The following is a 25,601-nucleotide window of genomic DNA, read 5'->3' as shown; positions in this document are numbered from 1 at the left end:
TGCTATTAACCAGTCAAATTTTTCTTGCATTTTCTGTTTCCGTGCAACATTAATAAATGATCTTTGTTGCTCATTCCTCCTTTTTGTTTGGTAATAAAATTATCAGCAGTGATATTAAACTCCAAAGCAAATCATCGACTCAGTCAGAGTGGAATCATTCAGCATGTCCATTAGGTATGTTTTTACACTAAGAATAGCAATGACACACATTCCCAGACCCTTTTCCCTTTGATAATAAGGTAGGCTATGCATGTTAAGCGTTTTCCCTCGCAGCTGATTGGCCTGGCTCAGCTGGCATTCATGTGCTCACTATTCAGGTCAGTGAGCTTGGAGTGTGGATGACGCTGGAATGATGTGTCTGTGAGGACAAGCTGAGACTTGGCTGCATGTAAGATGGTGAAGATCAGTCAGGGAAAATATATAATATTACTCCTTCTCTTTGCTCTGATTCTTAGCCTTTACTTATATTTCAGATTTACATGTTCCTTCCATATAATCCGAGTTATTTGCAGGCATGTGTTCGTATTTCCCCGTGTTAAAACTACAACAGTATGAAAAACGGTGTGCAGTTCACAACTTAGACAGATCCCACATGTTAGGTACTCATATTGTTTTATTGATTAAATAGGAAACAGGACAACATAGATGAGTCTCTACACAGAGATGCTGTTCTCATCCGAGTATAACTGGGACATGAATAAAGATGTGCCAGTTCATGAGCTGGAGATCTCATCCCACCATCCTTTCTGTCCACAATGCCATTTTTAATGGCTGCTCTCCACTGTCAATTTCATTGCGAGGAGTAATTTCCACTCTTTCAAACCACAGCCCCTCCCATAGTTCACAGTGAGATCTGAGTATGTTACATATGAGCAGGTGGACACACGGGCGCTGTACAGTTCAACATATTGTGCAAAAACTTCATGGCATGTTTTTTTTCTGCTACATACATCCAGAGAAAGGTGTGGAATGTAAAATTTGGTTGTTGCATTTATCTATAGAGCTCCTGCGGTTCATCTCCTGGCATAAATAAAAGGTAAAGGGATTGGTTATTATCAAAGAGACTTGCTGAAAAGAAAGACAAAAAAGACTTGAAGGTTCCTACAAAAAGTGGGAGTAACAAAAGTTAAAAGTACTGTAGAAAAGACTGAAAAAATTCTGACAGTCTGTAGGAAAAGCACCCTCAAAAAGGCACTCGCCCATGTTGTGTGAAAGGGTGTGTGTGTGTGTGAGAGAGAGAGAGACAGACTGTGTTCCTATGACCTTTTATCTCGCTCATCCTTTGTTACCGATGCTGCTTTGTGTTCAGGTGTGACCCCGAACCTTTCCTGAGTGCATGTCTAGGGTGGCTCAGCACCAAAGAGCCGGGCTTGTTGCTTCAGCTGCCCACGGGGATGTTTTGTGCTTGAGTGCTGTCAGTTTCCTTGACTCTGTTCTTGTTGCTTATGAAGTAGTGAAGCCAAGAGATGACAGAAAGACCAGCCAGGATTTACAGTATAGAATGCAAAGTTTAAAAAATCGTGATGTTGGAAAAAAGTTGCAGTCAGAGCAGTAATCTGCAGTCGACTGATTCAATCCACTGTCTTATTTCCTTATCTGGGCGCTGCCACCTGTGGCTGCAGGTTTAGTACCAGCTCTGCGGACAGGAACCTTGGACACGGGTATCTTAGTGCGAGGGGGTTCTTTAGTCTGAGGGACTTGGGAGGCAGAGTGAGTCTGTGCACCGTGCTTCACGGGGATCTTTGAATCACGCGCTGAACTGGTGAGAACTTTCTGGTGTTGGGGGTGCTGACTGTCCTCCTGGGTGTGTTTTGAGGTGGCTTCTGCAGCACTGATTTTATCTTTGTTTCCTGCATCATGTGAGTTAAAATGGGGTCTTTCTTCTTCTAGCACGGGTGTGGGCGGATTTCTGTTTGATTCCTCATCAGCATGTTGCTGGCTGTCCCGGACAGGTAGCCTGCCCACTCTGCTTCCTCCCACGACAGGGATTTTGCTCAGCCCTGATGCTTTGGCTTGTGTTCTCTTTTCTCTGGGGGGCTCTTGGAGGCTTGTTCGCGACTCCTTATGTGGTTCTTCGGTTTTACACGGTGCAGTCTTCACACCCTCCCCATTTGTGCCATTTGGACTAGCCAATTGGCTATCCACTGTTGCTAGTCCACTTCCACTAGACTTAGCAGAGGCTGGAGCTTCACTTGGCTGAGGTTTAGGGGTAGGAGGAAGAGAAGTGACAGGGCAAGGAGCACCAGGAGGTACAGGGTGGGCTTTTGGCTGAGAAACTGGAATCTGACCAGAAGTAGAAAGTGGTTTGGCTACAGAAATTGGGGCAGGAGAGTCAGAAGATACAGAAACTGGGATTTTAGCCAGGGCAGGTGGGGGTTTTGATTGAAAAACCTCCTGTTGGGCTGGAGCAGATGGATCTTTACATGCAGATGCTGGGATTTGAACAGGGGTGGGAGGGGGTTTGGATTGAGGGACTTCTTTTTGAGCTGGAGCGGCCAGATCTTTATATACAGTAACTGGGGGCTGAGCTGGGGCAGGAGGGGTTTTAGATTGAGGACCCTCCATCTGAGCTGGAGCAGGCTGATCTTTACAGACAGAAAGTGGGACTTGAACAGGGGCAGGAGGGGTTTTAGATTGGGAAATTTGCGGTTGAGCAGGAGCAGGTTGATCTTTAGATAAAGAAACTGGAATATGACCCAGAGCAGTAGATGCTGTAGAAACTGCTGCATGAGTAGCAAGTGCTGGAATTGGTGCGAGAGTAGGGGGCGTTTTATCTAACAAGACCGAGGCAGAGGTGGGTTTAGTCGCAGGAGGAAGCTTAGCTGAAGAAACTGAAGCTGGAGTTGTTATAGATGCAGGGCTGGGTTGGGTTTTAGCTGTGGGAGGACAGATATCAGGAGCAGTTACATGTGAGGGAGGGCTTTTATTTTGTTCTGTGAGGGTGGAGGTGAGTGTAGGCTTGAAAAGGGCCCCAGATGCAGAGGCTGAGGTTGCAGCTGATGTGGGAGCTGCTGTTTTAGAGAGAGTACCCGGGTCAGGAGAAGATGGTTTTGTTGTAACTGTGCAGGCTGGTGATGCTGTCACTGGGGTTTTAGAGTCTACTGTAACTGAGATTAGAGAAGGTTTGCAGGAAGTGCTAATTGAATTTGACTTAGCAGGGGGAGGCTGGGAGATAGCAACAGGGATGGGTGGGCTGTGGGTTATTGATGAGGGTTTGGTGGAGACGGGGGGTGAAGTAGCTACAAGACTGGGTTTACTTACAGAAGTAGTAGTTTGAGGAGGCAGTACAGTCTGTGAAGCCAGTTTGCTAGCTGTAGAGGTAAGAACTGGACTAAATGAGGGAGCCTTTACTACAGAGGCTGGGGTGTTTGGAGGAGCTGTGGTTGCTGTAGAGATGGACATCACTGTAGATTTACTTGTAATCACAAAGGAAGACGTTGGAGCTGAAAGGTTTGTTGAAGTTACAGGAAACGCTAAGGGTTTTGTTGTAGTTGGCGCCAGAGCTGTGATGGTTTTAGCGCTGACAGAAGGCTCAGAGGCTGGAGTAGAGTCTGAGCTCAGTTTGACTGAGGGAGTTGTCAGAGTGGAAGATTTGGTGAAAGTTGTGGGGGTGGTGCTTGGCTTGGAAATGGGAGAAGAGGTTGTAGTTGCCTTCGACAGTGCAGTAAAGGGTTGGGGTGAAGTGGCAGTGGGGACGGCTACATGAGAAGGTTTTGCTGTGGAAGCAGTGCTGACTTTTGTGGGACTCAGCGGAGAGGAGATAGTGGGTTTGGAGAAGGGAGATGTGGATGTTGGCGTGACCTCAGTCACCACAGCGCTGATAGCACTGCTCGCTTTCCCCCACTCTGCTTCCACATCAGCCATGATGTCCCCACCCCCTGTGATGGAGTCAAAAGTCAGGAGAGACGAGATGTCCGCAAGCAACGAGCTCAGGCTGGTGTCCCCGGGCACCAGTGGTGGCTCATGGGTGGGCGACGGCGCTACATTTTCATGAGTTTTACTCACATTGCTTGTTGTTACCTGGGAAGTTGCAGTCTCTGGTGGGGATGGGGTTGCACTGTCCAGAGTTGTTGCACTCTTGACGTGCTCACGCCTCTCTGTTCCAGGGCTGTCCAGAGAGCGAGGCTGGGATTTGGGTGTGAGGGTGAGGTCCTCTTTGATGATTTCAACACTGTTGGCACGGGATGACATGAGGAGCGGACTAGGAGGGAGTTCCTCCTTCTCCTCTTTATCTTTCGATTTGAACTTAACATTTCCAAAGAGACCCTTCAGCCCACGACGCTGGCGACCCACTGGCTGGGACACGGTGTGGACTCGGCGGTCCCCCACTCCCCTCCTGCCACCCCTCAGCAGTGACAGGAAGCTGAGAGACTTGGCTGAGCTGGCTGAAGAAACTGAGTTGCGAGCAGGGGCGGCAGCCAGAACGCCATCTTCGCCGAGTTGCTCCTCCTCTGCCTGCTCCTTCTCTGCCTCGCTCACCTCCTGTCCCTTTTCCTTGTCCGGCTCCTGCTCAGAATCTGGCGCAGGACTCTCTGATAATCCATCTAGTGTTTTGCTCCTGTGAACAGGTGACTTGTTGTTTCCATCTCCTTTGCTTCGAATAGAAAAGATGTTACCTGGCTTGCGTTTGCCAAACAGCTTGAATCCTTTTCTGATTTTTCCACTTGGCTGCGATTCACAAGGTGGGGGGTCCATGTTCTCCGTTTGTACGTCCATCTTCTCTCTGCGTCCCCCTTTTTGTTTTTGTATCCTCCTGTCAGCTGCTGCAGATTTTATTCCCCAGCCAGTGATGGAGCATTTATATCCAGACCTTTTTCTCCGTGTGTAGCCTTGCGCTACCTCCTCTGCTCTCAGTGTTTCTTTATCACTTGTCCGTATCCCTCCCTCCGTCTTTCTTTCCCATCCAGCCCTCTCTCCTCTATTTCTCCCTCAAAAGCCCCTCCCCTTTGGCTCATTTTTGTCTGGCTGCCCTCCCTGGTTGCCATAGCAACTGAGGGGCTAAGCAGCTTTCGTCAGCAATGCAGAGCCAGGGGCTGTCATCAACCCACCCTGAACATAGCTTTCTCTTCCTCTCTTCCTGTCTGATGACTCTGTTTATATAAACAGCAAAGACAAATGCTCCATTAATAGGGCCACATTTTCAATTCTCAATGATCTGGCTTTATATAAAACGTCTCATCCAGATTAGGGCAGCGCTACCTCTACATGCAGCCTAATAATTGGTTTGTGCTGTGGATTTGCCTTAATTCTAAATAAACTGGCCTCATTTCAATCATCTGCATCACCGCAACTCTCACCAGTCTGTTAAATGTGTCATGAAGCTGTGATTTATGAATAGAAATTGACGTCTATTAATAATAATAAAGAGCAATAATCTTAGAATATAATTAGCATATTATTTGCCTTTCTTTTTCTTTTCATCTAATGTGTTGGATATGTGTTCAAAAAGCATATTTGTAACACCTTTTAGAAAACATTGAACCAACTGTAATCCTTTTTTATTTTATTCATATTTTTTAGTGGTGGCTAATTTTTTAAGTTTTTTAAAATCCCACTGAAAACTCGGGCTTGTTGGTATGACCTTTTGAGCGTCTTGACAGAGTCACCACCAGATTTTTGAGATAGCGAGAAAAAGGGGGGCATTAAACTCTGTGAAGCAACTGCTAATTCAACATTTAAATCTGTGTGATGGCCCTGAGTTATATAGACCTGCATGCCTTTTCTAATTTGCAAATGATGTATATTTATGAGGGGGAACTTGTTATGTTTTAATTATCACCGGGTTAATGAATTTAGTTTGGGCGGGCAGAACTAGGGCGGCTCCTTGTGGCTGCTCGAGAAACAGCAGTAGAACGTACAGCAGCAAGTCTGAAAATAAAGCTGCTGTCTCATCCACATGCATTCTCTGGCCCGGATAAGTCTGTGTAAGTGGGTCAGCCTTCTTTGAAAAAATCTGGCTATTCTGAGCTGTGTTAAGATTCAGTGGGACGCTTAAAGATATATTCACTCAGGCTCACTCACTCAAAGGGAAGTATCTTAAATGCAGTGTTTGAAAAATTGTCATCGTCGTGAAAATGTCACTTAAATAGAGATGGTGTGACATCTGTTTTGCTCACAAGTACCTCTTTTCAAAGACAGTTTCATTAAAGTCTCTATTTTCTGCCTTAAGTCCTCAGTTTAGGTCTACGCAGACAGAAATGCAGAAATGAACTGAGTAATGCTTCAGCATTTATCTCCTTTGTTAAGCTAAAGGGGGAAAATAAACAAAAACATATGTCACTGTACACATCAAACACACGCAAACATTAGTTAACAAAATGAAAAAGTTGTTTTTATTCACTTCTCTCGAGGCCAATGTAAAACTCCCACCCTGTGCATTTGCCCCAGTGTGACAAAAAGCTCCAGTATTGTCTAAAAAAATGGTAAAACTTCTTTAAAAAAGAAACTGCATACAAAGATACACTGCATACATGTTTGCAGAGACTGATGACAAGAGAAGATTGATACTACTGACATTTCTTTATCATAAATGCGATATGAGGTGCATCTAATGGCCAAGAAAATGTCCTGCACAGCACTGTTTACATCTAATCATCTGCAAGAAACAACAATTCTACTATAAGTAATGTAAGTCAGTCAAATTAAGAGATTTTCCTTGTTGGTATTTCTGTCAGCATAACTTAAAACTTTCAGTACCCAGAATCTATCTATCTATTATCATGCATAAACATCAGAACTCAGAAAGAGATTGTACTTTTTCCATGGATATATGTCAAAGACAGGGCTGAAAGCAATGCAAAGGGTGCTTATGAATCCAGTAAAACGGAGGCATTTCTCTCTCCTTTCCTTAAATGACGTAAAATGTTAGACTACTTTATGATCTCTTAACTTACATAATCATTTACATAGTTAAAGAGCAGTGATACACAGTGATTCACTGTCCTTTTTTAGACATCATGCTCCATGAGAGTAGCCTCTGGCAGCGCTGTGGTGTTCTCTTCACTGTCATGTGTCTCAACTGCCTCATATGTGCGGCGGTACAAAAACCGATTGACCAGGGTGATGATGAACATCTCCATGATCAGTATCTGCTGATTAAGCACTGCGGGACACACACACACACACAAAAACAACAATAAATCAGTGTTGGGTAGTTTCATTTCACATCAATTGTGCATATCTGAAAGGCGTTTAGAAATGTTTCTTACTGGTTCCACGGGCTTGAGAACTTAATGGAGGAGCACAGGCGATGTTTCCGTACAAGGCCACGATGTTAACGATCGATGTCTGCAGCTGGCTCAACACAAGTGTTAACTAAGGATAAAAACAATGTAACATTTACACAGTGGTCATGCTGATTGTGTAGCATGTCTACTAGGCTGATTTTCACTGAAAGTTGGTGGACAGGCTGGTGAAGCACAGGCAAAGGATAACTCCATTAAATCTTGGTGCATGTTCCAGTCATTTTCTTTAAATATACGATTTAGGTCATGGCTGTTGGTATTGCATTATTGGCTTTGGCATTTGCAAAATACTAAGTTCAGTTCAGTTTTACAGGGAGAAACGTCTGAACCAAAGTCAGGGAGAGGCAGCCGTCTGCCACGACTGTAAGGGAAAGAGTGGAAAGCAGAGGGCGATAGATCCAATGACACACATGGGAGAGAGCCAGATTTGAGAAATTATTACTAGTTAATTAACTGCAGTAGTGGTGTATGATCTACCCAAAAAACACCAGAGCCCCGTACTATGAAGCAAGTTCAGCATCCCCAGTGTAACTGTTCACCGAACCCTACATCAGCATTCAGGATAATTAGTCACGCAACGCTGGTTATGAGTTCAAGGGACGTTTAGGGAGCTGTTACACCATTTTCTGGAGAATGGATTGGTCATCAGGCAGTGATTTCATACCTGTTGATAGCTAATCTAGGACCTAAGCTGCTCTGAAGCCTTTTAGGTTCACGAGGTTGAGGTGATATACACAGGTAAGAAGTGAACCACCTTTGGAGTACGGAAAATCGAGGATTAACTCTGAAGTTATCCGAATAAGACAAACTCCCGCTTTGTAGTGCTGGTCTCTGGAGTTCAGTCAAATTTGTTGGTCACTTATGGGTTTTCTATGTTTTCACATTTTCAGCCTATCTGAGTTTTCACAATGTCAAAAGCATCCATGCTGGCATGGTATCCCTGTTCTCTGATAGAGGAAATTACCTTTTGATTTCTCTTCACAAATTGAGCGGATTAACTCATCACAAGAAAATTAGCTGTGTTAAGTCAGCTTCAGGAGTTACCCCCAACACATGTGAAGCACCTTAGCATCTGGTATTACAGCTGTTGACTCACTTGGTACATTGCATACTTTGGTATAATCCTGAGTGGGCGTAGATAGCGGTTCATGTTCATGAAGACAATGGCAACAGGCCAAAGGGAGATGATGGTTAGAACACCAACAAATAGGCTAATCCAAAGGGTTATACCATAGATTCCTAGCTGAAAAAAAAGAAACACACACACATTTATATGAATCTTATAGAAATATGTTTTAATTTAACGCACATCTATTTTAGTCCACTCAGATATGTAGAGAACCATTTCAAATACTTACATTAGTAGGATCATAGTTGCCATTGGTCCACAGTACTATAGACAGGACAGTGAACACCGTTTTCAGGATTGCATACTGAAGAGAGCCTAACTTCAGCAGGAATAACATTCGCCTGAACAAACCCAGTCCAGAGACAGACTAACATTACACATGTGTACCATGATAAGGTAATGTGCAGTCAATGCAGAATGACAGAATATATGATATGGAAATCTGACACAGGCTTGAGCTAGAGCCAGCGCAGTGATATGCAGACTCTCTTTACCTTGACATGGGGACGTCGGGTAAACATGGACAACAGCAGCAGCAGGGTCCTGTGCTGATCCAAAAGGGTTTACCAGAGAACTTCTCCAAAAAGGCATTGCTGCCACCCAACTCCTCAATCAACAGAAGCAAGATCTTGTAAATCACAACTGCAAAATAACTGTAAGGAAAGAGGTAACTCAACACACGTCTAAGATGTGCTGTTATGTATTGTTAATTATGCAAATCTCATAAAATATCAAATGAACGTAACCATCACAGGTAGAAAAATTCAAAAATGTATTTATAGTAGTGTGAAATGTGTGCCTGATCTAACCTGCTATGTTTGTGCAGGCAGCTAAAAATTCACAGTGGACAACTTGACTGAGACAAAGACCAGCTGTTAGAGCCACCAGCTTATAAGCTGCAAGTTGGTGGTTTGAGTCCCTGTTCAGATGTTGGCATCTGCTGACTGTTTTTGTACAGAATGCCTCACCAAAGTAAGCATTAGAAACAACTTGCATGATGGTAAATATAGATATAGATATATATGTTGATGCCAGGTTAATGCAAAGTATCCAAAAGTTCCATGCATCCAAATCCAGAAATTGAAGAAATCTGACCTGCATGGGAGGCCAAGCTTTTAATGTCCCAAACAAACATTAGCTACGTTTTTTCAATTAGCATAAATGCAACCACCAAGCCCTTTTGAAATAAGTAATAACTCAGCCACAGTAAAACAAACAAACAAAAAAGGATTAGGCTAATGGCTGTTTCTCAAGAGCAGGCTCACATCAGAAATGTGACGTATGGTGCTGCATGTTCATCTGGTCTGGATTTGTCCTGTTGCCTCAGGGACAGGACAGCTGGCTGTTTTTAATGCATTTATAAATTCTGCATTAAATCAAAGATTCTTTCAAGCTAATGTGAGGCAATCTGAAATTTAAACTAAAAGCTGGTCTTTCAACAGGATAAAAATCTTTGCACACTAATACATCGACTAGGGAACAGATTAAAAACCCCAAAAGAAAGCAAGTGGGAAAGCCAAGTCGCTGCTCAGATTTCAATCTAACTTCCATGGAAGAAAAAGTCTGATGGAGACTAATTATGCCAAACACTATCAACAAGTTTCCAGTAAAGAGTTTACTTACTTTTCCCAAGGATCACATTAGATCAGCAGATACTTTTGTTGAACTAATGCTTGAAAAAAGTGTTTTAAAATGTTCAATTTTTCATATTTATCTGTTGGTGCCATTTCAGAGTGGATCAAATGGCTCAATGGCGTTTTCTTTTTCTCTGTTATTTTGTGCAAAGTGTGAGTTTTGACCCATCATGTGTAATAATTCATTAAACTGTTAAACTGTAACAAAAAAAAAAAAAAAAAAAAAAACAAAAACACTGACTACACTGGGAAATGTTTTGCAAGTGTAGTTAAAGGAAAACTCACCTGTTAGATGTCAGGTCTGTAATCATAAATGCCCTCGGGATCCACATAGCTAAGCATGACATGGTGGAAATGACCTGAAACGGTAAAATTGTTGTGTTTAAAAACATGCAGCTGCAACGCTTATAACGTTTGAAGACGTCTGTTAATGTACTGTGGCTTACTTTCTCCATTAACAAGTTGTTGAAACTTGTTAATGGTTGCAATCATATTTGTTTTACAATCAGTGGCATGTTATAAAACTTAAGCAGGCCTGAATACTCACTGGTGCTGCACCGTTTACCCAAATGACCAAGGTCTTCTTGGGGTAGGGTAGTTTTTTGTAAATATAGGCACACTGTTCCAGGTACACAAGCAGGGAGACACAGGACATCAAGGTGAGCATGAAGTACAGGCAATAGCCAAATGTATCTAGCTCTGATTAAAAAAGAACAATAGGAGACACATAGAAACAGCATGAATCAGACTTTCTTCAGGTTAAAATCTAAATGAATATAGTAGTGTGTATAACTTACGGTTGAGCATGTCAATAGCCAGCGGTCGACCCTTCAGACAAGCTGGATCAATGGTTCCATTTAGAGCTTCCATGGTAGGCAGACGCTTGTCTTAAAAAATAGACTAAAAATAGACTAACAAATATTAACAAGAGTAAAATTAAAAAAATATAAATAGTGTTGCAGTCATAAAAGTAAAACCTGCTTCCCCTTTACATTCCAGAGTCTTCAACACAGAGCTGAGTACCTAGCACTTAAGGGATTCTGAAGAAGTGAAGGTGGGATAAGAAGTGGCAGGCAACTTTATGAGAACGCATGAGCAACTGGTGATGCATTTATTCACAGGTTTAAGTGACTGTAATTAAAAAACACAAAGGTCAGAGTTTTAGTGAAAGGCTAAGATTCATTGTGCGTCAGGAAAAGTGAACTTTGGCAGGGTGTGTTATTTCCTTCTCAGTGCATAACATGAGCTGTGAGCTATAGTTTTTGATTCTCGGCTAATTTACAGTATTTCGACGTTAAACTATTGCTTTAAAGGTTAGCTTTCATTACTTCAGTCTCAGTTTGGCTTTCTGGTTTGAAAGTTTAGGCTCAGCTATGGTCAGGTATGTTACGCAGAAATCTATGAAGCCATAGGAACATTTTATCTGAGCTTCTATCCAGTGCTCCAAAATGCAAAGTGATTCTTTTTTAACCTTTTCCACAGTACTATATATAATACTACTAAAGAAAGCCAGTACGGCATGAATGGGAGCAGAGAAAAACTAATGAGAAACGTTTAAAGTTGAAAATCCTACATAGGCTTTTCAAATCTATTACCTAGAAAAATTCCAGAGGGTTCAAATGTTGAGTGGTGAGACTATTAAACTTTATCTGTTATTCTGTTACAGAGAGGTGAATGGCACTGTGGTCGCTCAACTGTCTCTGGCTAATAATTGTCTAGTTTTTTTTCACCATGTCATCATATTTCTTTTGCAAGAAGGAAAAAAATGATGCTCACAATCTTGATTCATCTCGAATACACACATGCACACTTAAAGAGTAAAATTGGGCTGGGTACGCATGAGCCAAGTGAGGAAACACTATAACAGGGAGCCGTCTGCACCGGGAGCCGGTCACAGACCTCCAGGCTGGGCACACAGCAGGAGGGAGGCAAAGAAGCCCCCCAGCCAGGCTGAGAGGACCCCCAGAGCCCCAGCAGCCATGGTCAATCACAGCCCCGGTGCAGAGAGCGCCCTCTGAGGAAACACTGAAGATATGACACAATAGGATATATACAGGGTAAAATAAATAAGAACGGGATACAATATAAATATAAATAGAGTAAGAAGATTAAAAAATGAATAAGAATAAAATCAATAAATATTAGGTAAAGCCTAAATTAATAATAGAATAACAGGATAGAATAAATAAGCATAAAATAAATAAATGTTAAGTAAAAGCTAAATTAAAAAGGTGGGTCTTACAGTAATCAATGCGACTGGTAATAAAAGCATGCATCAGCATCTCCGTGTTTGCCCGAGAGAGAATAGGGCGGACTCTGGCTATATTTTTTAGATGATAAAATCCAATTTTGGTTACATGTTTAATATGTGGGATAAAACCAAGCTCAGAGTCAAAAATAACACCCAGGTTTTTCACTTGTAGCGAAGGACATAGTGAAAATGCCTCTAATTTAGACAAGAGTTTCTCTCTCTGAGCCTCAGGACCGACGATTAAAACTTCAGTTTTGTCCTGGTTAAGCTGTAAAAAGTTTTCTGACATCCAAGATCTTATATCTAAAATACAGTTAAAAAGGGCATCCATTGGTCTGGTGTCATCAGGAGACACGGAGATGTACAGCTGCGTGTCATCAGCGTAACTGTGGAAGTTCACTCCATGCCTCTTGATGACACTGCCGAGAGGGAGCATATACAAATTAAAAAGTACAGGGCCTAGAACCGACCCTTGAGGCACACCACATGTCATTTCATGGATCTTAGAGGAGCATGTATCCATACTCACCATAAAAGTTCTGTCTGAGAGATATGAAGTGAACCAGTTGTGTACAGCACCAGAGAGGCCCACCATGTGTTTCAGTCTGTTTAAAAGAATAGCGTGGTCTACTGTATCAAAGGCTGCGCTTAGATCCAGTAGCACCAGGACTGAGAGCTTTTGGGAGTCCCAGTTACATCTAAGATCATTTAAAACCTTTAGGAGAGCCGTCTCTGTGCTGTGGTTCACCCTAAATCCAGACTGGAATATCTCCAGGATCTGTCTATCATTCAAAAAATCATTAATCTTCACACCCTGGAGGACGGGGCTGTGGCCCCCCCACACTCCCTAGCAGATCATTACATGGAGAAACCTTTGGAATGCAAGCATGCTGATCCACACAGGTATGCACACATGGGTATTCACAGACGCGGACTAAAGCTTTCTTGGCTGCTGCCTCAAAGCACACTGTGCGCTGTCTATCTTGCGTGCTGCACAATATCGTTTATTACTTAGTAAATACTGATATCTATGACTAGCTAGTTTATTGTGATGGTGCTTTGTTTTCTCTATTATTATGTTGCTCTTTGTTGTTTGCTGTCTCCTCTGTTTGTTTTTGTTTGTTTGTTTGTTTGTTTGTTTTTTTTCTCCATACAGGTGACCCAGGAGTTTTTTTTTTTTTTTGTCTCTCTTCCCCCCCCCTTCTCACCGTCTCTTCTCCCCTTTGGTTTTCTTTCTTTCTCTCCCCCTCTCTCTCTCATTCATTCCCCCTGTCCTATTTATTAAAAAAAAAAAAAAAAAAAAAAAAATGACAAAGGATGAACTGAAGCTCTGCCATCACGTAATGTCGCATACTGCTGTTTCTGATGTCATTTAAAAAAAAAAAAAAAAAAAAAAAAAAAAAAAAAAAAATCATTAATCTGAGTAAAAACAAGTTTTTCTAAGATTTTACTTAAAAATGGTAAGTTGGATACAGGTCTGTAGTTATTAAAATCATTACAATCCAAATTGCTCTTCTTCAGAAGGGGCCTCACCACCGCCGTTTTAAAGGCAACAGGGAAGACGCTCGACTGAAGAGAGCAATTCATCATGTATAAAAGCTCAGCTTCAAAAAATCCATAAAGTGTTTTAAGGAGTGAAGAAGGGATTGGATCTACAAGACATGTGGTGGGTCTCACTGTGGAGAAAACTTTCTTAAGGTTCTCAGCATTAACCAAGACAAAGCTGTCCAGTGTCTCCTCAGGTACAATCGAGCCCTCAGATGTGTTTAAAATCATATCGCGATTAGATAAAATATCAGATCTGATGGCGCTGACTTTTCCCCTGAAGGGGTCTGCAAACTGCTCACAGAGTGAGTCTGTGGGGGTTCTTTGCTGTTAAAATCAGGGTTAAATAAATGATCTATGGTGGAAAAGAGGACCTTGGGATTATTTTTGTTATTGTTGGTTATTTTGGCGAAGTATGAATTTCTTGAATTCCTTAATGTATTATTGTACATTTTAAGTTGCTCGCAAAATATTTGATGGTTGATAGTATTTTTATTTTTCCTCCATCTCCTTTCTGCTGCCCTGCAATTTCTTTTGAGTTTTTTGACTTCTTCGTTTCTCCAGGGTGATACGTGTTTTACGTTAATCTTTTTGGTGGTGAGTGGAGCAACGGAGTCAAGGCTTTTCTTCAGTTTGCTGTTAAAATGATTAAAAATCAAATTGCAGGGTGCAGGTAAAATCACAGGGGGGCATTCGTCTAAAACCCTGGTAAAATTTGCAGCCACTTCAGTGGTTAGATAGCGCCTCCTCACAGTTTGCACCGAGGTCTCCCGCTGAATAAAACCGGTGATGTTAAAAAACACACAGTAGTGGTCAGAGACAGCCAAGTCAACAACAGAGGACACGCTGGTGGACAGCCCATGGGTGATGACCAGGTCCAGAGTGTGTCCTCTGTTGTGAGTCGGCTGCGTGACGTGCTGGGTAAAATCCAAACAGTGAAGAATGTTTAAGAATTCTTTTGATGCAGGGTCAGAAGGATTATCTATGTGCAGGTTAAAATCACCGGTTAAAATGATCATATTATATTTTGAATGTATGTTTGTTAAAAATTCTGAGAATTCCTTGATAAAAGCAGCGCTGTCTTTAGGTGGTCTATAAATTGTGACAGATAAAACTGGAGGGTTGCTGAAAACAATAGCATGGAATTCAAAAGTGGTAAAATGATCAAATAAAATTTGTTTGGTGGTGAGTGTGTTGTTGGCTAAAGATGCAGTCCCACCACCTCTCTTACCACTTCTAATAGAAAAAGAGAAATTAAAATTTGGTGGGAACAACTGGTGCATCCAAACCCAGCCATGTTTCAGTTAAAAATAAACAGTCAAGTTTATTATTTAAAATTAAATCATTAATAATAAAAGACTTGTTCAACAGAGAGCGGACATTTAAAAGTGCCATACTGATTGAGACTGGTGGATTTTTGACAAGCTTATGCTGTGTTTGTTGGTCTGTGATTGGTATTGTAATTGTGAATCTACATACATTTGTTTTGGACTCTTTATTGAGTTTAGTTGATATTTTGGAGCATTAAGTGATAGTTGTTTTTTTTTGCCTGTCCCATTTGGTTCTTTAGCCGTCAGAATTGTTGTCTGAAGACCAACAAGGATACCCAATGGATTTACTTTGCCAAATGGATCATCACGACCTTGCCGTATTGGTCCATTTGATCAACCTTTGTTGTTATTATTTATTTTATTTTATTTTCAGTTGTTACAGACGGGACAGACATGACTGAGGGATAGGAAAGGGAGAAAGAAAGATGAAGGAAAAGAAAAACAGAAGGGAAGAGGGACAGTGAGAAAGGGCACTTAAAAAGAGAAAGACCAGAAAGAAAAACCTCCTGGATCACCTGTTGAGAGAAAAAGAAGAGAAAACAAGCAAAAAAAACAGAGCAACATACTAAACACAACAGCATCACGTTAATCTAGCTAAGTGTAAACAGCAGTAAATACTAAATATTGAATGTTGTTGTGTAGCAAGCAGGACCTACAGCGCACAATGTGCTTGGAAATAGCAGCCAATAAAGGTGTAGTTTATGTCTATGAACACTGAACACCCGTGTGCACACCTGTGTGGATCAGCGCGCTTGTATTCAAAAGGTTTCCCCATGTAATGGTCTGCTAGAGGGTGTAGAGAGCCATAGCCCTGTCCCCCAGGGCATGAAGCAGGCATGGAGGAGATCCAGGCTCCAGACATCCAGAGGCCCCAGAGTCCGAGAGCCCAAGGAGGACCACCGGAGGGGCATTAAGTGATAGTTTGTGGAAGGTGAGAAAGCAGAAGGGAACTGGCCACACTACCTGTGTAGAAAACCTTAGAACTGTTCACAGCTTACAGTGGGGTAAATGATTACTTCATTCCCTGCTGAAGTTGTAAGGTTGTTCAGTTATAAAAAAAAACCCGAACAGTCTGTAATTTTTATGGTGAGAAACAGAATATCAAATATAAAATGTTCAGAAAAAACACATTACATGAAAGTTTTAAATTGGTTTGCTTGCCACTGAGCTGTGCAAGCGTAACTTGTCTTAGTACATGGTGGAGAAACCCTTTTTGGCAAGCACAGAGGCAAGTTGATGTCAGAGCGTAACTATTTAAAGCGCATTTGTTATTAAATTATTTATAGGACTTTGTAGAGATTTAGATACGTATTATGTGTCACACTTTTCATTTAGTCTTTTCTTATATGGTCCTGTAAATGCATAAAGGTTAACCTCAGGTCATCGTGAATGTCATGATGTCTGATTTTGATGAAACCTTCAGAGGCCTAAGATGTGTCTGTTTGCCAAATTTGGTTTCTCAACTCTTCGTGGTCTACGAGCTGTTTTCCAGCAAAGAAAAAAAAAAACAGGTAGAAAGGTATTTTTTACATTATACTCGTAGTAAGGGGTACTATCAAGCATTGAATTGCTGGTTTCTGTGCTTGTAGATTGCTAGCATTAATTGATAACTTTCATCCAAGTATGCTCACTTCTGGCTTTAAAAAACACGGCCTTGGCCAACATGCTAATGCAGAGTCTTAAAAAACTGGTGGCAGTGGGCAGTACCACTCAGCCTCCTAGTAGATGTACCTATGGCAGGGGTGTCCAACTCCAGGCCTCAAGGGCTGGTGCCCTGCAAATATCACCCTGGGTCAACACACCTGAATCAAATGATTAGTTAATTACCAGGCCTCTGGAGAAATTCAGGACATGTTGAGGAGGTCATTTAGCCATTTAAGTCAGCTGTGTTGGATCAATAACACATCTAAAATCTGCTGGACACCGGCCCTTGAGGCCTGGAGTTGGACGCCCCTGACCTATGGCTTGAGTTTCGAAATCTTACGTTACCTTGTTCACAAGTTATCGCATTCACAAGATTTTTAGAAAACTTGACCTCTGACCTTAATGGTCAAGGTCACTGAGATTAGAATTCATCCGAGAATTTAAGTAAAATAAATAAAAAATAAAATTGTTATTTATATAGCACCTTTCAAGACAGAATCAGAAAGTGCTGCACATAAGATTACAAGTCATAAGAAGATTTAAAAAAGACAAAATAAAACAGGCAAAAAATTAACCAAAAGCAGTTTTAAAAAGGTGAGTTTTGAGTTGTTTTTTAAAAACAGCTACCGAGTCCACAGTTCCTAATGTTTGGGCGAGAGAGTTCCACAGTCTCAGGGCCACAGTGGCAAAAGCTCTGTCACCCTTATTTCTCCTCTTAGTCTGTTTTATAGCAAGTAAGCCCTGATCAGATGACCTCAGGGACCTGCTGGGGACATAGGGCTGTAGCAGATCAAAGATGTAGGCTGGTGCCAGTCCATGCACAGCTCTGTAAGTCAAGACCAGGATCTTAAAATTGACTGTAAATTCAACAGGAAGCCAGTGTAACTGAGATAACAACGGTGTCACATGTGAGTACTTGGAGGATTTTGTCAAGATACATATATTTATCGACAGATAAGCTAACAGCAAAATGATCACTAAGTCTTTTTTTTTTTTTTTTGTTCATATTTCTGGTACAAATATGACAGCCCCCCCATATAAAGGCACTGCTCTGGTATAGATTTCAATGCAAAGCTATTAAATTCTAAGTTTCATCACATAGACTTCACTGGAATCCAGTTAAAGCTTAACTGGTCATGACTAACATCTTGTAAGCACTTAAGGTCCACAAGTTCAGTCATCTGCAGAGTTGTTCCTCAGTCAAGGGAACATTTTAAAATCACATTTTTGACAAAAACAAATCACACATTTGTTAAATAGGGATGTATAGTTGTATTACATTTATTGTTACATAGCAATCATTAAGCAGCATGAACAATTTCGTAATAAAATAAAAAGCATCTTTTTTTCAAACAGGCAGCAACTCCAGGTGCCTGTTGTTAAGTTAACTGACATCGGTCATTGAACTTCTGTGAGTCACTAATCATGTAGGCTAAAAGTAAAATCAGTCAATCATGTTTTATTGTGCTACACATCACATACTCCAAAAGGAAGGTAATATAAGGAAACAATGGCGGGCAGTAAAGAGTGAAGAAAGGTTGTGACACCTTTGGATCACTGGTATAAACTCCACTTCTATCGAGCTTTAGGCTCAAGGACATAATTGCCTGTTCTTTATGACTTTTTTTTTTATTGTGGTGTTTTTTTTATGTTCTGTGCTTTTGAAACTTAAATTTCTTTGAAAGTGGTGGACACAAACAGAAGACACTTCAAATAGATTCGTGTTAATATAGAAATACAAAGGATGTTAGTTCTGTAGATGAAGAAGGAAATCACTTGTATTAATGTCTTTTTGAAAATAAATAAAATGTGATTTACAAATAAATACATAGAAAGACAAAGCAATTAATTTATAAAACAGGACAAATTACAGATAATTATAGTGCAATGAAAAATCTACCTGATCATCTTGGAATTATGGGAGACCTGTTGGCTTTCAAGTATCCGGATTGAGATTAAACCATTTCAACAAGCATTAAACTGGATTTGGTCATTTAAGTTTTAGCATTTATCATCTTTATGTTTTTCCTATCAAATATATTATGAAATGAAAAATAAATATTTTAAAGTGTAAACAGAAAGACCTTCAAATATTTACAAATATGTAAACTAAATTTGAGACCATCTGATAACAGACTGCTGCTAATTGCATTGTGCTTGAAGTTCACCTTATAAGACACACGCACACACACACACACACACACACATTATTTCGGATGAAAATCAACGTACAAACCTTTTGCTCTGCAATTAGTGATTAAGAGGTTGATTAATACTGATAAAGGATGACTCTCTAGATGAAATCTTAAACATAAAACAGACAAAGACAAACATTGGCTCCCGCATTTTGGGGATTATTTGAATGTCTTTGGTTTATCTTAAAGACATCTCCTTCCCTGAATCTCTTCTGCTTCAGACTGGTGCAGTCTATGAGGTCGCTGTAGAGGCTCTTTCTACATGATAGCAATATTGTTGCTGTGCTCTTTCAAAGCACGCTGGATGAGGAATGGTCCATGTAATAAAAACAAATACAAAACATGTGGTTTGAGGCTGCATCAAAGCTTAAAATGAAGGTCTAGGATGACTCCCGTTGAGGTGATGATACTCCTGGTTTAAGGCATCGTAGTTGAGATATGTTGTCTACTGCTCCTTCTCTATTGTCACAGAGACAGTCTGTCCGCCATCTAAAAGGAAACAGTATACACAAAAGATGTCTCAGGATGGGTTGTTTATTGAGCACAAACAAAAGCAATTAGGACACAAAAGCATGAAATTGTGAGAAAGGGCATAAGTAACATACTCATTTTCTCTTTGCTGCCATCTTCTGTGTGCTGAACATTATTGCTAAGGACATGCGGGTTAGCTTCTCCATCAGCAGGACTACAATTAAAGTCAAACAGAAATTAATTCAAAGTAAATAAAATTGAAGCCTCTGATATTAAAGATTTGAAAGAAATAGAAAACTTACCCTTTGCCATTCTGCTGGAGGACACTGTTTGCTTGCTCAGGATCTATCTGTACCAATCTGGTGACAAAGGAATGCCCATCTCCCTGACTGAAAATACAGAGAAAAAAAAATATATCTTCATTGTTTTTTTTGTTTTTAAATATATTTCTGACACTCCATGAAAGTAACTTTAATTAAAAAAGCTGGATAGGTCTGTTAGTACAAAACCAATTAACCTCCCATACTGAGTAGGCATGCACTAACACCATCTGCATGCGTACATCATTTATTCTGACTGATATGAAGTGGGTGAAAGTTTGGGCGTGCATCAGCTTTTGCCCCCTCACTTTGACTCTGTGATCCATTTTGTTAGTGACCATTTATGGAACTTATCGGACGATCCATTTTTAGTGACAAAGCATATCACATGAGAGTAGACTCACCTTGAGAAAACAGGGAAAAACCAGTACTTTGCCTGGTCTCCAAACACCTCAGCTACATTTCTGCTAAATCCCAGAGAAAACCCATTTTTATCCGGCCCATTTGTGAAAAAAGGAGCCCTAAAAGCCTCTAAAAATGGAGGGAAAAACAAACAAACAAAAAACGACAAGAGTTAGCCAGTGGTGTTTTTTGTAGAAGTGGAATTAAACAAAGTATGTATTTATAGTATTAATTTACCTATAGTGGTCCTGTTCTTTCCCACGAGCCACAGATGGTATCCGAGAAGTGACACGATGCTGATGAAGAACAAGGCCGCCACAAAGAACAGAAACAAGATATGGAATTTGGCGTGGGTGTCAGGCAGCTGTTTCTTTAGAATGAAGGGAAAAAACAAAACACACTTTTAGCTGACTAATCGTGACAGTCCTGAGTCCAATTATGTGGAAAATGAAACAAATTGATACTACTTTGTTTCCTCAGTACAACAAAGTCTTGCATGGAAATAAAATACTGTTTCACTGCTGGACTATGTGACAGGACCCACTGTCTTGTGTAAAGTGTGCTGCAGAGAATCCCCTAAAAATAGCAACAGGTTGATACTGATACACGTGGTGTTCACACCACTAAATGTCATGCAAACACCACGAGGAGGTTCATGTACTTACGGTCCAGAATTTGATGAAATACTGGATGACTGTTGCACAAATCACTACACAGTAGAGTGACGCATAGGACAAAAACAGGACAAAGTACTTGTAGTTTGAGAATCCAACACAGTTATTCACCCTGAAAGAAGATGACACCACAACAACAGGAAGGAGAAAAAAAAGGAAAGAAAAAAAAGAAAGGGGTGCTGAATAACATTATGACAATAGCCATGGAAAATATAGCTGAGATTATGTATGTATGTATGTATGTATGTATGTCCATCTTTTTTCCCCTCCCCCAATTTCTCCTAGTGGACCCAACCTTTGCATAAACATTGTGATGTACCAACATCTATATGAGTTATACAAATACTTTATACAAACCCAGTAATCATATATATTTGCAAATTTGACTGTTTTATTGAGCACCAAATCTCAAATTAGACTGTTTGTATCACAATACAACATATCATAGTGTCATACCATAATGATCATAGAGTATGTATATTCAGTGTTGGGGAGTAACGGAATACATGTACCACTGTTACGCATTTAAAATACAAAATATGAGTAACTGTATTCCATTACAGTTACCGTTTAATAGGTGATATTCAGAATACAGTTACTTTGTTGAAATGAATGGATTACGCGGCGGTATTTTCCTGTTTCATAAGGCTATGCCCTCTCCACTTTTGGTTTCCACGCTGGTGGAAACCCAAAATAAAACACACATTAAGAGGCTCTAATGTCTGTGTCTCAATCTCGCGGCCCATGTCACCCCTACTTGCAGCCCGCATAATGACGTGAAGAATTTTTTTTTTTTTTTTTAATTATTCACAAAATTTATTTAATATGAAGGCAATAGGCAGAGTGTTACAGGCATAGCCCTAAAGAATGTAGCCTCATGGACAGTGTAGTCCGTGCTGCAGGAAGAATGGCCTGCCATACCCGTTATGTGTCTGGGAGCGCGAGGAGAGAGAAAAAGAGTTGAAAAGTACGAGCTGTCACCGACCAGAAACGAGAGATGGAAGCGTGTAAATATAATAATAACCACTGCAGCCAAAAAGAGTGGGTGACAAGCCCAGTTGTAAGTAAGCCATTAAGACTCGACTGTACACTGTGTTCGTGTTTTCCTCTCAAACAATAAGTTGGAGCAGCCTTTCAACGCCTCTCTGTCTCTTGCTAGCAAAGGTGACCCAGACAACAAAGTAAAGCTAGTTTTCGGCTACGAGCCCGACATATTAGCCAGAGGTCCCGTTACGGTTTTACACCTTTACGGTTCGGAGCCGCGGACCCGTTTTATATACGCGCGGAATAGTTTCTATACGAGATCGCTGCAAAAAGTGCAGCCTTACATGTCCACCCTACTGTTACTCATTTTTTTATATTAAGATTTAAAAATCTAGTTGGTATTGGAATTGGTATGGCGAATAACCTTCAGTAAAAGTAATAAATCACACAGCAATAGCACATTCATGTAGTTGTAAAAAGCACGATAATATATTAAGTAATCCAAAGTGTTCAGAATACGTTACACTCACTGAGTAACGGAATACGTTACAAAATACATTTTGGGGCATGTATTCTGTAGTGGAATACATTTTAAAAGTAACCTTCCCAACACTGTGTATATTCCCAATCTCCCACTATGCACTGCAAAGTGGGGTTTGATAGTAATATTAACAACAGTAATAAGACTAATGTTCAATTAATGTTCAAGAATTTAAACAAAGAAGTTTAATCGCAAAGTAAAAACAGAATATCATACCAGGGGCAGTGATGGTCCATTTTCAGCACACACCTTGAAAAAAAAAGCAAGAAGAACAATGTGCATCCTATCAGTACCATCCAGTATATACCAACATATTGATCTTTTCACTGACCCAGTAAACAAAAACAACACATTTGATAAACCCTTATTAAGATATTAGTTTTCCATATTATCACTTTCCTAAAAAAAAAACAAAAAAAAAAAAAAAAAAAAAAAAAACACACATTTAAAAGTATTCTGTAACGTTTCCTGAATTTCTATTGCCAGAAGAAACTACTTTAGGGTGGATGTTTTAAAAAGATCTTATTCAGGATTGTGTTGATAAAGTGTGGACACTTAGAGAGGACTCACATTTCACAGGTTGAACAGTGATGGCAGCGATCAGGCTTGATTACCTGACAGAAGTCGCAGTATCTGATGGCTAGAGAGAGAGAGAGAAAAAAAAAATTAACTGTATACGTGCTGGATATTCTTAAAGCATATTCGTTAAATCCCCCTGTGAATCCAAGCGGGTCACATCCTGACTTTTAATTAGCAGGGGAGCCAGAAGAGAAAGCAAGGTGCACCTGAGTCTAATTAACCCTCCTGACACAGGCTTTTCCGTAAACACAGCACAGACAAGCCTAGTATGTATTAAACTGAGAAACAACCAGAGAAGACATGTGATTGTCATTTGTAATGCTTTTGCAATGTTGATGGCTGATGATGAAAACTTTTGTGCACTTCCTCTTTTGTCAGAGCAACATTTTGCTAACAGAGTTTTCCCTGATGGTGTGTAAAACAAAACAAAGCACAGTCACTTACTACACTGTATCTAAAGCCATACCTCCTCCAGTTGTGCGTGTGTACACGGGTAAATTCCTCGCCACTTTCTTCAGAATCTCTTGTTGGGCCTCAGCTCGCTCTTCTCTCTCATACAGCTCCTTCTCTGCCCTGGGTAGACTGAACTGACAACAGAAAAAGAAAAGTGTTCAGTGTTTTGTTTATTTCCTCTCTTCCGCTAAGCGAGGAGTGTGACAGAAGCAAACTTACTGCTTTTGAGGGATTGGCTGGTTTGGACCAGATAGTTTTCCAGTAAGCCCATATGAACATGGCGAGGAAAATGTGAAAGATAACCAAGTAGCTGACTGTTGTAGAAAAAAAGAAAAGAGGGATCCTTAGCGGGAGAGAAATAACAGCATCAAATATGAGTGAGTGTGTGTGTGTGTGTGTGTGTGTGTGTGTGTGTGTGTGTGTGTGTGAGAGGGCAATACTTACTTCGTTCAGCATTATTTGGGATTGTATCTATAGGAAGAAGGTAAAGTATATGTGTATATATTAGTTAGGAGTAATACATGACTACACATCCCCCACTTCTCTTTCTCTTCCTCACACCATGTTGCAGCAGCCTGGCACGGCCAGCAGTGACCCACCCACAACAGAGAGCTTTGTTTAAGCATCAGCAGGGATGTCCCTGTCCTGACCACAGCCGCAACACAGAGACATGCTGATACTGGTCTCATCAGCTCCCGCCTGAATCAAACTATTTAACTTAGCGTCTGTGTGTGGGAGCAGCACAAATCACACGACACACAACTTATTAAAAACTGCTGAAAAAAAATAGCATAAACACTCAGGACTTACTCAGGAACGCGCCAAATAAATTATGTTTACTAGAATTCAAGTTACAATTACAGAATCCACTCCTGGAAGTTAAATATGTAAAACGGGTACAAACAAATACAAATCAAATTCCCTTTTTTTTTTTTCTCCTGAAACGACAAGTTGTTAAAATTTAATATTGAAAAATCATTTTTAAACTGCTCAAAATATGTTTAATTACAGATAAATACACACTAATAGCATCAAAAAGTCACGGACTAGATTTTAAAGCTGGCTCGGAAGCACCTCATTTATTGACACCCCAAAACTATATAAAATAACAATAACAACAACAACAGCAGCAGCTAGTAAATATATCTAGTAAACTCAGAAAGTTTTAACATGATTAAGCAACACACAAACGACAAACCCTTTCACAGTCAATCCACTTTTCTATTTTTATGATATCCGTTATTTGACCCATTACGTCTGCCCTAATGGAGTGATTAATTATTAACGGAGAAAAGTAGTTCCTCTCACTGGAGGGGAAGAAAAAAGTAGACAAACGAAGCTGTCATGAAGAAAAATAACAATTTATGTAAAATATTTCCATGAAAAGGAGAGACAGAAATATGTGTTAATATTCGCCAAACGTTTCATCGCATTACGGAGTGTGAAGCCAGATTTTAAATCTTCAACTAGCTTATCAAAGTTTCAAACCCTGTCACTGTCAACGCACGCGGCCGCTAAAGGTTTATAAAGGTGAGAGCACTTACAGACACACAGCTCGACAACGTAGGCGTAATAGGACCAGCCGACGACCAGGTTAATAAACAGGACAGGTACCCAATTCAGAGCCCGTTTACAGCACCTGAGTGCGTGAGAGGGCGCCATCTTTAATCCGTGTTTGACATTAGCTGACGGTGACGTCACAACCACGGCTTTTAAATGGTCCAGCCAAAGATGCATTAGGCTCAAGATACTTCACCGCAGTGCAGGCGACGAGGAACGGAACGTGGATGTTTTAGTTGTTCAAAAAGTGAAATTTAAGTATATTTTTAACGCACCGTTCGTAATCATTCCTCTCAGCAGAGAAACAGTCATAATAAAACACAGTGGCAGCTAAAGTTGAGGTCTTCTTAGGGCGTATTGAAGCATGTCAGCCTGTTAACCCACAACATTGAAATCATGACTCTCACAATCTTTGGCTAGTTAGTTTCCTCGTGATATGCTCAGACTTTTGTATTTATGAGTAAGAATATGTTGAAAATAAACAAAAAACAAGCAATTTTAGGCCACTCATTAGGTTTAGTAAACCAGAAAAAAAGTCAAACAGAATAGGTCAAAGGTTTCATTTGTTTGTTCATTTATTATTTTGTCCAGCTGGGGGCAGAGAAACACAATGCTGTGTGAAGTTGTGGAGCACAGTTAACCAT

General features: G+C 40.6%; 3 protein-coding genes across 4 annotated transcripts; all 3 read right to left on the bottom strand.

Annotated features, from left to right (window-relative positions):
- Positions 1–595: 595 nt before the first annotated feature.
- Positions 596–4,990, bottom strand: LOC146700089 (uncharacterized). 2 transcript variants are annotated; one of them, XM_085470140.1, is made up of 2 exons: positions 1,620–4,990; positions 596–1,341 (listed from the first exon to the last, which is right to left on the bottom strand). In XM_085470140.1, exons 1-2 carry the CDS (start codon positions 4,714–4,716, stop codon positions 1,286–1,288), a joined length of 3,153 nt encoding a protein of 1,050 aa, XP_085326266.1. In that variant the 5' UTR covers positions 4,717–4,990; the 3' UTR covers positions 596–1,285. The 2 variants fall into 2 exon arrangements, with proteins under 2 accessions (XP_085326266.1, XP_085326265.1); XM_085470139.1 differs by having other exon boundaries at positions 596–4,989.
- Positions 4,991–6,309: 1,319 nt separating this feature from the next.
- Positions 6,310–10,883, bottom strand: LOC146700088 (organic solute transporter subunit alpha-like). The gene is made up of 8 exons (XM_085471379.1): positions 10,805–10,883; positions 10,555–10,706; positions 10,293–10,366; positions 8,868–9,026; positions 8,603–8,714; positions 8,341–8,487; positions 7,209–7,314; positions 6,310–7,102 (listed from the first exon to the last, which is right to left on the bottom strand). The coding sequence occupies exons 1-8, from the start codon at positions 10,875–10,877 to the stop codon at positions 6,948–6,950; spliced, it is 978 nt and encodes a 325-aa protein (XP_085327505.1). The 5' UTR covers positions 10,878–10,883; the 3' UTR covers positions 6,310–6,947.
- A 7,160-nt stretch (positions 10,884–18,043) lies between these two features.
- LOC146700087 (palmitoyltransferase ZDHHC20-A-like) lies at positions 18,044–25,072 on the bottom strand. The gene is made up of 12 exons (XM_085470138.1): positions 24,942–25,072; positions 23,842–23,868; positions 23,617–23,711; positions 23,411–23,531; positions 22,936–23,005; positions 22,582–22,614; positions 20,832–20,952; positions 20,404–20,536; positions 20,169–20,295; positions 19,747–19,833; positions 19,579–19,658; positions 18,044–19,462 (listed from the first exon to the last, which is right to left on the bottom strand). Exons 1-12 carry the CDS (start codon positions 25,057–25,059, stop codon positions 19,419–19,421), a joined length of 1,056 nt encoding a protein of 351 aa, XP_085326264.1. The 5' UTR covers positions 25,060–25,072; the 3' UTR covers positions 18,044–19,418.
- Positions 25,073–25,601: the final 529 nt, after the last annotated feature.

This window comes from Copadichromis virginalis, linkage group LG10 (genome assembly GCF_057382275.1).
Source record: "Copadichromis virginalis isolate Kocher_CV1m ecotype Utaka linkage group LG10, C_Virginalis_male_GT1.1, whole genome shotgun sequence".
NCBI classification, from domain to species: domain Eukaryota; kingdom Metazoa; phylum Chordata; class Actinopteri; order Cichliformes; family Cichlidae; genus Copadichromis; species Copadichromis virginalis.
The sequence above is the reverse complement of the archived record's forward strand: the minus strand, read 5'-3'. Positions and strand labels throughout refer to the sequence as shown.